Genomic DNA, 16,645 nt, shown 5'->3' on the forward strand with positions numbered 1-16,645 from the left:
TATACTTGTTCCAATTCACGACTACTTATTGATGAGTGTTAATATTAGTTTCCTTTAAACGTCGTAATCAGCATAAAAACCTACTGTTAATGTAAGAATATGAAAAATATACATATTTCATATTTTAATACTTACCTCTTCATCATTATAACACGTTTATTTTTTAATATTGAATATTGAAAATTCCGTTCTTAATAAGGTGTCTGAATGGAACGGAATAGCTGCCAAACGCCCATAGATATAATATACTTAAAGACGACGTCTAAGCGAGCTGTCACTGTTACCACTTTTGTTTAGTGTACGATTAACAATGTTTTACTTATTTTTTCGCAACTGTATTAAAAAACGTCGTTCGATACACGTGCGGAAATGTCATTCTTCACTCGTCCCGAGTCTTCCCCCTCGCCTGCGGCTCGTGGCAAGATATCTCGGTACTCGTGAAGTAATGACATACCTTCCGCACTAGCATCGAAATGTACTATTGTGAGCCGACTGAAAAAGCGCTCCTTCACCGACCGTCTAATACCCTCGTCCTCAATACCCAACGACTGTGACATACCAAGGTATTTATAGGTTTCTGATTCAGAGATAGATCTGAAAGACATTGTCTCAGACAGTTGTAAATTTGTTGAATTTACAACCCTACCCCGCTGTACATGCATAAGCGCACATTTATCGACACCAAACTCCATGTTGATGGCACTACTGAAGACTTCCGTGGTTTTCAGTAGCTCCGACAGGTCTTGGTTGTTTGGTGCAAATAATTTGAGGTCATCCATGTACAGAAGGTGAGAAATGACTTCACCCTCTCTCCGAAGCCGGCAACCTAGTTCCAAATCCTTCAGCAGGGTGCTGAGGGGATTTAAAGCTAGGCAAAACCACAGCGGACTCAGACTGTCGCCCTGAAAAATTCCTCGCTCAATCCTTATAAAATCCTGCGGGCCAGGACGGTCATCCCCGCCTCCTGGTTGACGAAGGACTGTGGTCCACTGTCCCATACACGCGCTTAGGAAGGCTCTCAAAGCTGCATCAACTTTATACAACTCTAAGACCCTCCCCAACCATGAATGAGGCACCGAATCATAGGCCTTCTTGTAGTCAATCCAAGCGGCTGAGAGGGCACCCCTGTTCCGCCGGATTTGTTGGCAGATGGTCATGTCTATGAGGAGGAGCTCTTTAGTACCACGGGACCCAACCCTACATCCATTTTGAGCGGAAGCCAGAATATTGTTTGCGACAATGTGCGTATTGATTTTTGCTCTCAAAATGGATGTAAGGAGCTTGTAGAGTGTAGGCAAGCATGTGATGGGTCTGTAATTCTTCGCTTCCGTGGTACTATCGGACTTATAGAGCAGGAAGGTGACACCAGTTGTTAAGGAAGGTGGGAGGGAACCAGGCTCGAGGGCTTGTTGAAATTGTGCTGCCAAGCGCGAGTGCGAGCATCGGAACCACTTTAGTCCTTATTATTAGGGCGAGCGAAGCGAGCCCTATCACTATTCGACAATCTATGCATTCTTGTGGTACACTTTACGGAAAAACTACTGCACTGTTTGGTTTGAGATTTACCATAGTAATTTAAATGTATGTCTAGATGTGTTATCAAACATAAAAATATCATTTTATAAACCTAAAAAAATAAAATAAAGGAATAACACTTTGTATTACTACGAACGCCATCTGTTGAAGTGATGAATTAACATTCGTGCCAATGTTAATTATTTGTTTTTCTGACAGATGGCGTTGGTAGTAAAAAAAAAATATTGGACATTCTTACACAAATGACTAAGCCCCACAGTAAGCTCAAGAAGGCTTGTGTTGTGGGTACTCGGACAGCGATACCTATGTGGTGTTTTCAATTTCAATATTGTCGATGGTGCAACATAAACATACGCTGTTTTGGACATCCGACTCGTCATGATGATCACTTGGTAGAGCAGTACCCAAGATACCTGATGCTGAACCCTGGCAGTACCTTGTGGAGCTCGGGTTTTATACAACATAGGCACACGCTGTTTTGGTCATCCGACTCGTCTTGATGAGTAATTAGGAAATTAGTACCCAAGATAGAGATGATGCTGAACCCTGGCTGTACCTAGTGGAACTCGGGTTTGGTGCAACATAGACACACGCTGTTTTGGTCATCCGACTCGTCATGATGATCACTTGGTAGAGCAGTTCCCAAGATAGCTGATGCTGAACCCTGGCAGTACCTAGTGGAACTCGGGTTTAATACAACATAGGCACACGATGTTTTGGTCATCCGACTCGTCTTGATGAGCACTTAGGAGAGTAGTAGGTACCCAAGATAGAGCTGATGCTGAACCCTGGCTGTACCTAGTGGAGCTCTGGTTTGGTGCAACATAAGCACACGCTGTTTTGGTCATCCGACATGTCTTAATGAGCATTTGGAAGAGCGTACCCACGATAGAGCTGATGCTGAACCCTGGCTGTACCTAGTGGAACTCAGGTTTGGTGCAACATAGACATACGATGTTTTGGACATCTGACTTGTCATGATGATCAGTTGGTAGAGCAGTACCCAAAATAGAGCTGATGCTGAACCCTGGCAGTGCCTAGTCAGGGTGACCACTATTTCCTACAACTAAAATTCCCTGACTTTTCCCGGTTTTCCAGGCGTTTTTTCAAGTTTTTCCCTGACCATAATCTTAAATGTAATAAATATAAAATATATAATTGGAATACATTTTTGCGCTTTTGCAGAATTATCTGCTAGCAAATCACAATTTATAAATATGTACAATGAAATAATACAAAAACGTAAATAATAAGAAGTAGTATCTGAATAGCTCAGTTGGTAAGAGCGAAAGCATAGTTAGACGGAAGTCGTGGGTTCACATCCTACTTCAGGTGACGTTTTTGTACTGTTTCATTGCATTTAAAAATTGTAATTTGCTATCATACAGTTCTTACAGTTACCCAATAATTCATTTAATTTTTGACCATTATTGTTAAAAGCTAGGTATACAGGAAAAACCAATTGAAACAGTAGGTACCTCTGACTACTGAATTTATTGGATATTAAATGTAAGTATCATATAATATAATCGAGCCGCGTGGATCTTTTTTTTTCAATATTTATTTTGTCTATACCGCCGTGGTAGAGTCAGACCAAGAAAAGTCTGCAGCGGATTTGATAGCCCACGCAGTGCAAGTGTTATTTTAAACGTCAAACTTCTATGAAATTATGACGTATAAATAACACTTGCACTGCGTGGACTATCAAATGCGCTGCCGACTTTTCTTGGTCCGACTCTAGGATATAGCGTCATAAACGCGTCTTTGCGCAATTATAGACTCTTGCGAAAGATTTTCTACTAATATCTCCTTATTGATGGAAAAGCCACGCTCAGCACTATAAGCGTTTCCGTGGGATAACACCATGACCATTTTTATTAAAGTTTGCATGTCTTTATTTTCCTTTTTTATCAAACCGAGCCAAACATCATCCAGTCGGTGACCATCCTTAATGGAAAATTGTTTCATTGATTTCTCAAATTCAGGTGATTTACAAATATCATTGCAGACCATAGAAGGTAGGATCGTATAGAAGTGGTATACGCGTGCCTCCGTGAGGGACAAAACATACGCAAATGCGACACTGTGATTGGTCGAATTCATTTGTTGCCCACCATAATCCATACTAAATTTACGGTGGGGAACAAATAAAATGTGAGACTGTGACAAGGACAAACAATAATAGCTCTTTCGCTGCTACTCCTACTGAAAGATACATAAGACTATCCTGTTCGGTCACTTCTCCCCACCCTCACGCCAGATTCAGTTTTAATACTAGATTCATGTTGCAGACACTTTTGGCGTTATCTGCTTCATATCCTGAAAGCCGGTTATTTTTGACAAATATGTCCAACACTTTATCGAGCCTCTCTCGTCGGAATTCTGCATTGACTGCGATTGCGGGATCGAAACAAGATATTCCCTTAGTCAAAGCATACGAAATAATTTTAGTGGCGCGATCAACAACGCTAACGTTCTCGAGCCAACGTACAGTCGCCATCAGATATATCGGAGCGGCCGAGATGCTCAAAAATATCTGAACACGCACTCTAACGCCTTGACAATAGAGTCGTGTTCAGATATTTGTGAGCGCCTTATCCGCCCCGATATATCTGATGGCGACTGTACGTACTGCACAAAAATTTAATGGGAATGTACTCGAGCCTGAAAACCTTGTATAGTCTTCACGTCGCGCGGGGCTATAGCAGAATAGGTAGTATAGAGAACGTAAAAACACTACAACCTTTCATCCCGAGGCTTTCAGTGATTTTTTAAACGCATTGTTGAGATTATGAAGTCCACAACTCCCCATGTTGAGCAGAATTGGGTCACCTGCTTCGCCCTTACTTTTGAGTTTGGACTTTAGGTCTTGCAAAAAAATATTTTATTTACATTAGGGCCATCCATCGAAACCTGCAATATTTTTTTTGTGTCATTGCCATCAGTCGTGGCAAGAAAAGTCTCCAACAAATCAGCAGCAGTTGCGTGCCCCAGAAAAGCTGAGCCGTAATATCTACTTCGGACTTGGTTTTTCTCATTGTCCCAATAACGGAAAAAGATGTCCATCTGCCCTTTCTGAGCAACTTTATTAAGGGATTCGTCAAAGCCTATGGTAACGACATCACAATCAGAACATGCTTCTTTTAATTGTCGAAAAAAATATGGAGTCCGTAGGTATACAACAGTGTAGGCTATTTTTGTTCTTAGAAAGCGCATTTTTTTTGCGATATCAGAGTCCGGAATCATCAGAGGAAAGAGATCCACGGCTTGTCCACCGCTCCTTTGTTAGCTATGACTTAGTACTTGATACAAACACCAAATGATTTCAGCCTTCGTAACTTCGTCCTTAATCAGCATTGTCATTATAACACGTTTTTCTTTAATATTAGTGTGATGTGATAGAGTGATCGCATTTACCTACTATAGTAGATATTTATAATGTTTGGAGATGGTAAAATTAATAATTTGTTTTTTTATTATGTACTTATATTATGTACAATCGACGTCAAAGATATTTATGTTTACACTTTTGCACCTTACTCCTTTGAAACAAGGCGAAAAATGTAAAGATATCTTTGACGTCGACTGTACATACAGAGACAATTTTTATTCCCTGACCTCCATTAAATTTCCCTGACAATTCCCTGACTTTTCCATGACTAGCGAAATTCCCTGACTTTTCCCGGTTTTCCCGGTTTTCCAGAAAGTGGCCACCCTGCTAGTGGAACTAAGGTTTGGTGCAACATAGGCACACGCTGTTTTGGTCATCCGACTCGTCATGATAAGCACTTAGGATAGTAGTACCCAAGATAGAGCTGATGCTGAACCCTGGCAGTACCTAGTGGAACTCAGGTTTGGTGCAACATAGGTACACGCTGTTTTGGTCATCCGACACGTCTTAATGAGCACGTGGAAGAGCAGTACCCACGATAGAGCTGATGCTGAACCCTGGCTGTACCTAGTGGTACTCAGGTTTGGTGCAACATAGACATACCCTGTTTTAGACATCCGACTCGTCATGATGATCTCTTGGTCAAGCAGTACCCAAAATAGAGCTGATGCTGAACCCTGGCAGTACCTAGTGGAACTCAGGTTTGGTGCAACATAGGCACACGCTGTTTTGGTCATCCGACTCGTCTTGATAAGCACTTAGGAGAGTAGTACCCAAGATAGAGCTGATGCTGAACCCTGCAGTACCTATTGGAACTCAGGTTTGGTACAACATAGGCAAACGCTGATTTGGCCATTTCACTCGTCTTGATGAGCACTTAGGAGAGCGAATTATATGTGTGTTTATGTGCGGAGCAGCGTGATTACCACCAGTAGGTGTCCAGACGGGATAGTTTTTCTGACCCAACATTATGTAGGAAAGCCAATTGGCTTCCTTACAAAAAGTAATGGGCGACCGTGTAGGATGTAATACGCTCATGAAATTGTATATGACGTGTGGATGATATTGGAAATTTGTCGTCGTGTCAAACAGTCGTCTGGACACGTTTTAATGGAAAAAGTAAAAGCTGTAACAGACAGGCGTACCGGACAGCGACCGGGGTCAGTATATTTCTTTCTTGTTCTCACTTATTGCTGCGTTCTTAACGGATTTATAACGTACCCACTCGATCGAACATGGAACAAGCCTCGGACTGGATCAAAGACGCGGCGCGGTTCGGTACGTTTAAGTCTTAGAGGATATAACCAAACGGAGACGCCATGTCTATAATTTTTGGTACAAAATAGTCTGCAGTTTTTTGCGGGGGAGGGGCACATTCAATGTATACGTAATGTCAAAATAGCCATGTCAGATAAACGTCAATCCATACATGTGGTTGACCATTGGCCGCTTATTTTCGACAGAGGGGAACGCCTGTTAATGACCACTCCGTTTGGTTATATTCAGATTCAGATTCAGATTCAGATGTTTTATTGGTAAAAGGCTATCATTTTACAAGTCAATAAATATATGTACAATATCCAACTGTTATTTTACATTTCAGGTATTTGCTGATTAATTATTATTACATATTGATATTAATATTATCTGAATATTATATATTTACATTAATTTTTGCATTTAATTGTCTCATTTCAAACATTGTCAGAGATAATCATTCTGTAAGGTTTAAGTAGAAAAACTCCGCGAGCCCTTATAAAGCTCTGCTTTTTGCTAGTTATTATTATTTGTATCTCCGTTTTAAAACTCTCGGGTCTTTCGAGCCCGGTCATTTATAAGGCGTGCGTGGGAATATAGATCCAACACGTAGAGGCCGTTTGGAGAGATTTAATGGCATGTAGAACGCCTGCTGGAACCCATTCACGGGTACATCAATAGATACCCGTGAACCGGAAGCTATTGTAAAGAATATGGACAGAGTACTGGTCTATGGTTTAAGTTTGGGTGGAAAAAAGACTGGGCTATGCAAAGAAGTCCGGACACCTGCCATAACATTGCTTGCACAGGTTATCGAGGCAGGCGATGACTCGCCACTCGTTAGATGGGCACCTGATGCGCCATCGTAAAGACGGCCAGGCGCAACACCGGCGTGAGCGGCTCAGGGGTGTCGAGAGGTGGTGCTGCGCTTTCTCCGAAGTTACTCGCGGCGTTATGCCCTTTAACACTTCCACCCCTGGAGCATATAGCTCTAGCGATTCCTCTCTGGACGGCCAATAAAGGCAAGCCAGAGCTGAGAGTCCTGCGGGTCCCCTTGGGGTCCACTCCAACCGACGAAGACACGCCGGAGACGGAGACCCTGACCGACTCTCGGGAGCACTCGGGTCCGTGGGGTCGTTACTCCCCAACAGCTCGCCACAAGCTGCCCTGCGGGCTTATTATTATTATTTTTCTACAAGATTTCTCTTTCTCAGCCTAAGCTGGTAATTAATATTATCTACGGGCCGGAGCCAAGTAGATGATATGTGCAATCAGGTTAAATTATTTTTTTTTTCATCCTCTTGCAGAAACTTCCGTACGATTCTGCAAGTATTAAGTATAGCTGCTTTCTGTAACTGTATATATGTATTTGGTTTCAGGTCAATAAGTTTCAGACTGTGGTGGAGGTATTTAGGGATTACACCACTGGTTGACAAAACTACGGGGACAATGTATACTTTTTCCTGATTCCAGATCCTGGTAACTTCATCTTTAATTATTATTATTCTGTAAGCAGGCAGGCAGTTGTGACAACTGATATTGCCTGTATCCAGTAATCATTGACAGTTATCGTTGACAAGTAGATGTATAGGTGTGTTTATATAATTTATTTTTAAATTGGTTCACATTTTGTGCTGAAACCACATCTTCGGGGAGTTTGTTCCAAGCCCTCACCACTCGGTTGCTCAAAAAGTGTTTGTATGGGTTACTGTGGGACCTATGCCTTTCTAACTTTAAGTGATGACCTCTCAGACGGGTGTTGTTGTTGCGCTTGAACATCTAATGAAAATCCTTGAGGTCATAGTGCCCAGACAGTATTTTATACGTCTCTATTAGGTCTCCACGTTCTCTGCGGTGCTTAAGAGTAGTGAGCTTCAGTTCCTTCAGTCTCTCCTCATATGGCTTGTTCTTAAGTTTCGTGAAACTCCGTTGAACCTTCTCCAGCATATCTATGTCCTTGGCAAAGCAAGGACTCCAGGCTTGAAAAGCATACTCCAGTATGGGTCTGACGTACGTTTTGTAAATTCGTATTAATTCGGAAATTTTCCAATGCAAGTTGTAAGGTGAGCCAAAACAAAAAATCTGTCATTTAGATAAAAACGGATTTTGATACTTACCCTTTAAATACGGCATTGAAAAAGGTCTCGTAGAAGTGTTTAGTGAGCATGTGTTGTGGCAAGAAAGCCAGCAGCGGCAGCAGCATGCTCGACAGGTGCTTCGCGTCGCCCCAGCCCCCTGCGGACAGAAACGGGTAAGTGCTCGTTTATTAAAAAGCCTCGGATTCGCGTTCCAAAGGTACTTGCAATAAAACTATGGTAGAAATCAAATTAAATAGATAATTTGTTAATAATTGACATACCGTTTTCTAAGACGTCGATTATCCTCTTGATCAGAAGATCCTTTTTGTCTAACCACGTGTCGCCCTGAATACGGAAAACATAACTTCATAAGTATAAAGTTCTTATTATCTTTTGCAAAAAGCGCGGACAACGTTAGGAAGATGATGTTTTAATTGTTTTATTCAAGATTTATGATAGTTGGCGCAGTCGGTGGGAACGCGCGTTACCAGAATGGCAATATGGACCATTCCATGAAATTGTCTACCGTTTGTCCCGTACAAACGCGAATTTTCTGAAGATTTGCAGGTTTCCTTTTCTATGGCAAATGGTCAAAAATATGCACAGAAAAATAATCGCCTGCGTGAAATGCCCAAAAAAAAACAACGGGTTGCACTCCGGGAGTGCCGACAGAAGTGAAAACTCAATAACTAGTCCAAAATGTTTGCAGCACTATGTATAATTGACCCATCCTCCTTTCTATTGAAAAACTTTAGTTCCGAAATTGCTGGGCAGTGAACTTAAATTTGTAGCGTTAATTGTTTAAAATTCGAATAGAAATTGTAAAGTTACCTTGCAGACCTCGCATCTAAATATATTTGGTCATGATATTTTGAGTCTTATTCACCAGTACTAGAGTTCACTTTTATTAGCGATTTCATCAAGATGAGACTATTGAATTATATTGGAGTGATATAAAGTTAGAATGTAACTGTGAGATCCTCGTATTTCAGCCCGTACAAGATTAGAACATTGAGCTTTATTGCTTAATATAAAAGTCCAGTTTTAAATAATTGACATGATTATGATACGTTATGACTAAAGTTCTTTGGTGAATAACATTGTCCGTCACACATGACATAAGTCACGCAAGCGCCCTGCGCCGCCTACATGAAACAGCAGGCTCAGGCATACATTTTCGCCGTGCGGTAGAAAGAGAGGAGAGACGCCTTACGCGTTACGCTGTCCCGAGTTTATCATTTTTTCCCCACCTCAAAAAGTGCTCAGCGCCGCTAAAGAAGTTTTCACTTCAAAAAATCGCAACACAGGAAATAAAATGGGACGCGAGGAGGAGGATGTCACCTTGACATGTCGCAGCAGCACCAGAAGACAGCACCATTGTTGAGCGAGCGTGGAGGGCGCTCCTAGTAACAGTTTCGCCGTACGGGAACCGTGGGCGGCGCCAAACGTGTCGCCGTAGCGGGCGATTATACGGCCGAGGGCGCCGAACCAGGATGCTCTGCGAAAGAAACGGTAAATAACTAAATATGTATATGTGTTGAAAACATTCCGAAAAATTCTTATGCCCTAACTTAAATTGGATTATAAGATGTTTTTGATTCGAACAGAATTTATTGGGTTAAAAAAATAACCATTTTATCTCTGAAACATATGTTTATTGTACCTGACTTGCTGCGACTTGGTAGAGGCCATCTTCCAGAAGGAGCTAGACGCTAGGAGCGGCGTTAGTTCTCCCCACAGCCAGTCGTCATGTTGCGAGGGTAGATGTTGTACGAAGAACTCCAAGCCTTGGAGACTGGCTGTTACTAGCCTAGCCCATTGGAGCTCCTTCTCCTCGGGTGTCAGGATCCTATAAATGTTATTAATAATTAATATACGAGATAGAAGAATATAGATATAGTGAAACTAGATGTATCATGAAGCCCCGTAAAAGTCAGCTGCCGCTCCGTTGGTGGATTGAAGAACGCTAACACAAACTATCAACGTATGTGTGTTGTGGTGTTGTGGTCTAAAATCATGGGTACAAATTCAAACCTTGTTCGTGGTCGTGCCACAGAGAGCAGAAAAAACCTTACTTCTTGCTCAGGGCAGACTCGGCGTTGCCGACAAGGTTCTCTAAAAGATGGGCGATGACTTCAGACATGCAGAAGGAGATCACATCCGGCAGCTTGCTTTCTGGGAATGTTGACTAGAACAAAACACATTATAAAATATTAAAGTATTCGGTAAACAATATGTAAATTTACGCATAACATAAGCTAAACCGTTGACGGTATGGCCTTGAAACATATATTCTTTAACGGTAGATCTCTCATAGATATATTTTTTTAAATACCAAAGTAAAAACTTTGTAACATTTGGAGTTGGTGCCAGTGCTTCACTAAGGTGCTCAAGTTTGTTTGAGGCTGGCACCGACTCCAAAAATAACAGATTGTTAATATATTAATATGCAGATTTGGGTGATTGATTTCAGAAGTATGTATATAGTTCATACTTATTTTTTTTTTCTTTTCAGTGCGTTTTTTAGTTTTTTTCGGCGGTTAAATTTTTATGTTAAAAAGTTTTTATTTTATAATTTTCTGTGGCTATAATTTATACAAATTATTACATGCTTAATTTTTGATTACTTTTAAAATAGCTACCTACCTTGCTTTAGCTATTAACTGTTATATTAATAATCCTACTTTAACTATTATTTTGTTCTGTAATATAAATAAATTACCCCTATTTTCCCACCCTTAGGGTAGGATTTTTTCCAAATTTTTATTATTATTACGACTACTCGGTAAAAAGTTATGCGTGGTCATACGTTACAATCGGTGAGTGAAAAAATCAATCATCCCCTATTTTCCTACCCTTAAGGTTGAATTTTTTTTTCAAATTTATATGGGACCAACTTCGGGGTATACCCTTTCCAATAAAAAAATAATTATCAAAATCGAACATCTCTGTAAAAAGTTAAGCGTGGTCATACATAAAAAAAAAATATATACGCGTCGACTTGAGAACCTCCTCCGTTTTTTTCGTCTTCGATTTTCCTACCCTTAAGGTTGGTTTTTTTTTTCCTAATTTATATGGGACCAACTTCGGGGTATACCCTTTCCAATAAAAAAATAATTATCAAAATCGAACTACTCTGTAAAAAGTTATGCGTGATCATACATAAAAAAATATATATACGCGTCGACTTGAGAACCTCCTCCGTTTTTTGTCGTCGATTGAAAATGGGGTTCAACATTTTTAGCGACTTCAAGGTGCAAGAACTCACGAGCATTACCGGGGGAAATAGTATTTTGCAACTGCGTTTATTATTCGCGCCGAGAATTGTTTTTTCATTTACGTAATCACTTACCGTCAGAGAGGCGCGGGCGGCTGTAGCGGCCGGGGCGTACTCATCATACTGGGCCTGAAGCCACGGGGGCAGTAATGATTTCAGATGTGGCGCCAAGCGGCGCCCACAAGCGCCAGCGATGACGCCATGCGCCACCTGTTAAAGCGTTCAGGACGACAGCTTTAGAAATAGGAGTATGTGCAAATAAGGCTCTAATACTTAAGACATTAACTACTAAACTGATAGCCAATGCAATTTGATGATAAATTGATCATAGAAAATTTTCTATTTAAATTTAATTTGGTTACTTTAGATTAGTCCAACCAAATCAAACAGAATTTTAAGATAATTATTGAGGTAAGGTGGTGACAGATATGACTTGGCCACATGTTATCAAACATTTGCCCCCTTATTCATAAACGTCTACTAAAGTTGACAAGCCGATAATAATCGTTTGTCCGTTTCCATCATACCAATATGTTGGAAAGGGACCAACAATTATTATCGGCTTGTCAACTTTAGTAGATGTTTATGAATAAGGGGGTTATTCTTTATTGACTATAAGTTACATGGCACTGGGAGTGCCAAACCATAATGGACATTGACTTACTTCTGAATTATAAAATTACCTGTGCAGCCTCTCGCACTTTGTGATCGGTGTCAGTAGTGAGTTGCCTATAGTAGTGTGCCCAGCTGCCCAGTGCTGCTACTACGTCTTCTACGTCTCCTTTTTTGACCAGGTCACACAGCTCTTGTAGTGCCTAAGGAAAAGGCAGCGACTTATTAACAACCATAGCAAATCATGCACCTTAATAACAGCAACACCATTTTTAGGGTTCCGTACCCAAAGGGTAAAACGGGACCCTATTACTAAGACTTCGCTGTCCGTCCGTCCGTCCGTCCGTCCGTCCGTCTGTCACCAGGCTGTATCTCACGAACCGTGATAGCTAGACAGTTGAAATTTTCACAGATGATGTATTTCTGTTGCCGCTATAACAACAAATACTAAAAACAGAATAAAATAAAGATTTAAATGGGGCACCCATACAACAAACGTGATTTTTGACCAAAGTTAAGCAACGTCGGGAGTGGTCAGTATTTGGATGGGTGACCGTTTTTTTTTTTGCTTTTTTTTTGTTTTTTTTTATTGCATTATGGTACGGAACCCTTCGTGCGCGAGTCCGACTCGCACTTGCCCGGTTTTTAACGACCTTTGTCTGCAAAACTTTATATCTTTGCAACAAAGTTTATGAATTGTCACTATGTGTGATGAAGGTAGCCATTTTTACTCTATAAACAAATCTAGGTCCCCAAAGTATGTGACTTTTTTAACTTAGTTTTAGATATATATGTTGTATGTAATGTGTTCCTTTATTAAAATGGTAAGCTACAATAAAACTGTCAGTTTATAAATTATAACTAAACTAAGAAGATTTGAGCAATCAAATTGTTGTTTCAGTATTAGGGATATAAAAACAAAGTATATACATTGCGATAGTCAGAATTTTACTTCCTAAAATAAGCAGAGTTACACCCCTTCAAACAAAAAACCTACTTACCTTAGTTTTCGTAATAGGATCCTTCTTATTCAGCTTCTTCAGACACAGTGAAAAGTCTGGGTTTAGTGTCGGATCCAATGGAGCAGCCAATGTCGGGAACAGCACTGGCAGCACCTTGCCTGAGCTTGTGCTCATGAGGCCGGGGTCCATGCGGTTGTTTAGGAGCTCGGCGCTGCGGCCGCTGCTTGATGGCTGTTGATTGGGCATGTAAAGCAAAGTTTGAACAGACTGAGCATTATTTAAAAGATGTATATAATGTAATGGATTATTAGAGAGTAAGTTGTACAAGGGCTAATGTATCAAGCTTACTGTACCTACAGGAAAAATGTAATGCTTCAGAAACAAATATTCTTTAGAACCGAGGGTCTGAAATTGTAGATTTACCAGCAGATGTGTTTGTTTTGTGAAAAATAATAACAATTTTTTTTTAATCTAACTTTACTAACATTTCACAATCAAGGGTTAGTGAAGAGGTCAAACTCACAGGTATTCGTAAAATGCAGTAATTTTTTTTGACTACAAATAGAATTTTAGCCTAGTTGCATCTCAGCTTCTCATTCTCATACACAATGCACAGTAGATTTGTTTATAAATTACATAATATTAACAAAACTACGGCCACGATTGACCATGACCCTTGATTACAAATCTTACTTTTTCGCATAAAAAAATATCAAGTAACTTTTGCTAATTAATAGAAGCAATGGAAATCCTTTATCCTTTATGGATGTAGGTAGACATTAATCAAGAAGATATTTAATGGTAACTATAATCTAATTAGCAATTATTAAAATAGAAATCAAAATAATCAGCAATGTTTACGTACCCGAACATTATTCTTCGTCCGCTGAGTCTGCTTGGATTTGCCACCCATTCTCAGTAAAAACTATGAGATTATTATCACTGAACTATTCCTAATAGCATATTTTAGATACAAAAGCTGTGCTTTAGCTCAAAATTGTGCAAAATATTGAGAGTGGTGCAAGTTACAAATTGAAACGTCAATTTTAGGAATTACGTCAAAAATTTTGACGTTGTCAAAAACATACACCAAAGCTATTCGGGTATATTCTTTTTATGTTGGGATCAAAGATCTTTTACTATAAAAAAAACCGAGCACTGAAGATTTTTGAGAAACCATATTATAGCCGGTCAAACAAGTTTGTTAGTAGAAAAAGACGTGAATCGTGAAATTCAAATTTTCTATGGGACGACAACTCTTTGCGCCAATTTTTTAAAATTTGCCGCTCTTTTCTACTGATGGAAATGGCTTGACAGGGTATGGGTGTATTTTTCTTATCATAAGCGATTCCACCTCATATTTTTAATTGGCTGGTAACTGATCACCAGATACAGTAAAATTTAACATCCAAAAAATCATTTTTACCACCAAAAATAATAAATGATCACCAAAATTATTACTCCATTTGAATGATTTACAAATTGTTTACCGTGTGCTTATGTGCTATCATATTAAAGGAAATAAGACCAAACTAGACTAGAGTCAGACCAAGAATAGTCTGCAGCGGATTTGATAGCCCACGCAGTGCAAGTGTTATTTTAAACGTCAAACTTCTATGAAATTATGACGTATAAATCACACTTGCACTTCGTGGGCTATCAAATCCGCTGCAGACTTTTTTTGGTCCGACTCTAATCATTATTAACCCAAAAATAGTAAATGATCACCAAAATTTGAACTTCATTCTAATGTGAAATTATAACCAAAATTTTAAATCTTGCTATCCTATTAAAGCAAATGATTCCAAAATAATCATTGTAAACCCAAAAATAGTAAATGACCACCTAAATTTTAACCACATTTTAATTAAAAATGCGCAAATATTTAACATCTCGTTATCCTATTAAATTAATTAAACCACTTCGTCACCTTTTTCTAGTTCTGTAACAGTCGCAGTACTCACCTAACCTAACGCACTTTTCTAGTAGCATTTCGTTTCTGTAAGGGTCGCAGTTCTAACCTAACCCACTTATCTGATAGTAGTTCGGTTCTGTGAGGATCGCAGTTCTAACCTAACCCAACCCACTTTTATAGTAGCATTTCGTTTCTGTAAAGGTCGCAGTTCAAACCTAACCTAACCCACTTTTCTAGTAGCATTTCGTTTCTGTAAGGGTCACAGTTCAAACCTAACCTAACCCACTTTTTTAGTAGCATTTCGTTTCTGTAAGGGTCGCAGTTCTAACCTAACCTAACCCACTTATCTGATAGCACTTCGGTTCTGTAAAGGTCGCAGTTCAAACCTAACCTAACCTACTTTTCTAGTAGCAGTTGGTTTCTGGAAATATCGCAGTTCTAACCGAACCTAACCCACTTTTCTAGTAGCAGTTGGCTTTTGTAAAGGTCGTATCACGTGGACTGATTTCGGTCCGCCTACGCCTGCAACTCTGCCGATTTTTCAAATCTACTAGTAAAGAAGGTTAGGTAGGTATGCGGGGCGTGGGGTACGGGGGGTTGAGCGGGAGGGGCTAGTAATTTTGGCATCATTTTACTTTATTTGGTAATAATTATGTATAAATTTTTTGGTAATTATAGTGGTTTATTTCGGTGAAAGTATCACATTAATTTGCTCTTCAAGATTTGGTGATCATTAATGATATTTGGTGAGCATTCATTATATTTCGTATTTGAATACAATTTGAAATGTAGTCGTAATTAAAACGGTGATAAGTATATACTTTTGATGTAATTTCAGACCTTATTTTTTTGGTGATATTGGTAAGAGAGATTTCTCTATTTAGTACCAAAGTATTTTTTGATGGTCATTATATTTGTAGCCTTTTTAATTCTCTCTTATGGAGCTTTCAGTAGGAGTAGCAGAGAAAGCGTTATTATTGTATGTCCTTGTCACAGTCTCACATTTTTTTATTCCCCACCGTAAATTTAGTTTAAATTATGGTTTATCGTGGGCAACAAATAACCCGATCAAATTACGTATTTTGATATGTTAGGAAATGTTAAACCGTGTTTTTAATTTTGTCGCAGTGCGTATGTTCTGTCTCTCGCGGGCGCACACGTATAGCAAATCTATAGAAAATATACTAGACCCATGCGCGTGATCATATTATTGGTCATGCGTTACATTATTTATTTATTTACACAGTTTTAAGAAGAAAAATACACGTATGTTAGTTACATTATGCTCCGTTTTACGTATAACTGAAACAGCGTGACTTGGTGAGTATAGCTGGTCAAGCAAATCTTGACAGTAAAAAAAGGCGCGAAATTCAAATTTTCTATGGGACAAGATCCCTTCGCGCCTACATTTTTCAAATTTGCCGCCTTTTTCTACTGACAAGATCTGCTTGACCAAGTTATAAGTAAGAAGCGTTTGAAAATCACCCCGTGATTTGTGATTTCCTACTCATTGTTTTGAGAGAGAGAGAAAATATAAATTTTAACCTTGATTTACAATAAATCTTAGTCCTAGATTATTCGTATTATGTTTTTTTTTACTGAATATCCTACTGATAA

General features: G+C 39.5%; 1 protein-coding gene across 1 annotated transcript in view; it reads right to left on the minus strand.

The window, feature by feature from the left end:
* Positions 1–14,163, minus strand: part of LOC134791980 (E3 ubiquitin-protein ligase listerin) — a 62,627-nt gene extending 48,464 nt beyond the window's left edge. The window contains exons 1-9 of the mRNA XM_063763076.1: positions 13,979–14,163; positions 13,153–13,344; positions 12,223–12,354; positions 11,615–11,749; positions 10,338–10,450; positions 9,926–10,111; positions 9,604–9,760; positions 8,544–8,607; positions 8,302–8,419 (exon numbers count right to left, since the gene is read on the minus strand). Coding sequence (XP_063619146.1) covers positions 8,302–8,419; positions 8,544–8,607; positions 9,604–9,760; positions 9,926–10,111; positions 10,338–10,450; positions 11,615–11,749; positions 12,223–12,354; positions 13,153–13,344; positions 13,979–14,026 — 1,145 coding nt within the window. The 5' untranslated portion in view covers positions 14,027–14,163. The remainder of the gene's footprint in view (positions 1–8,301; positions 8,420–8,543; positions 8,608–9,603; positions 9,761–9,925; positions 10,112–10,337; positions 10,451–11,614; positions 11,750–12,222; positions 12,355–13,152; positions 13,345–13,978) is intronic.
* Between the last annotated feature and the right edge of the window lie 2,482 nt (positions 14,164–16,645).

The sequence above is a fragment of the Cydia splendana genome, chromosome 7 (genome assembly GCF_910591565.1).
Source record: "Cydia splendana chromosome 7, ilCydSple1.2, whole genome shotgun sequence".
Lineage (NCBI taxonomy): Eukaryota > Metazoa > Arthropoda > Insecta > Lepidoptera > Tortricidae > Cydia > Cydia splendana.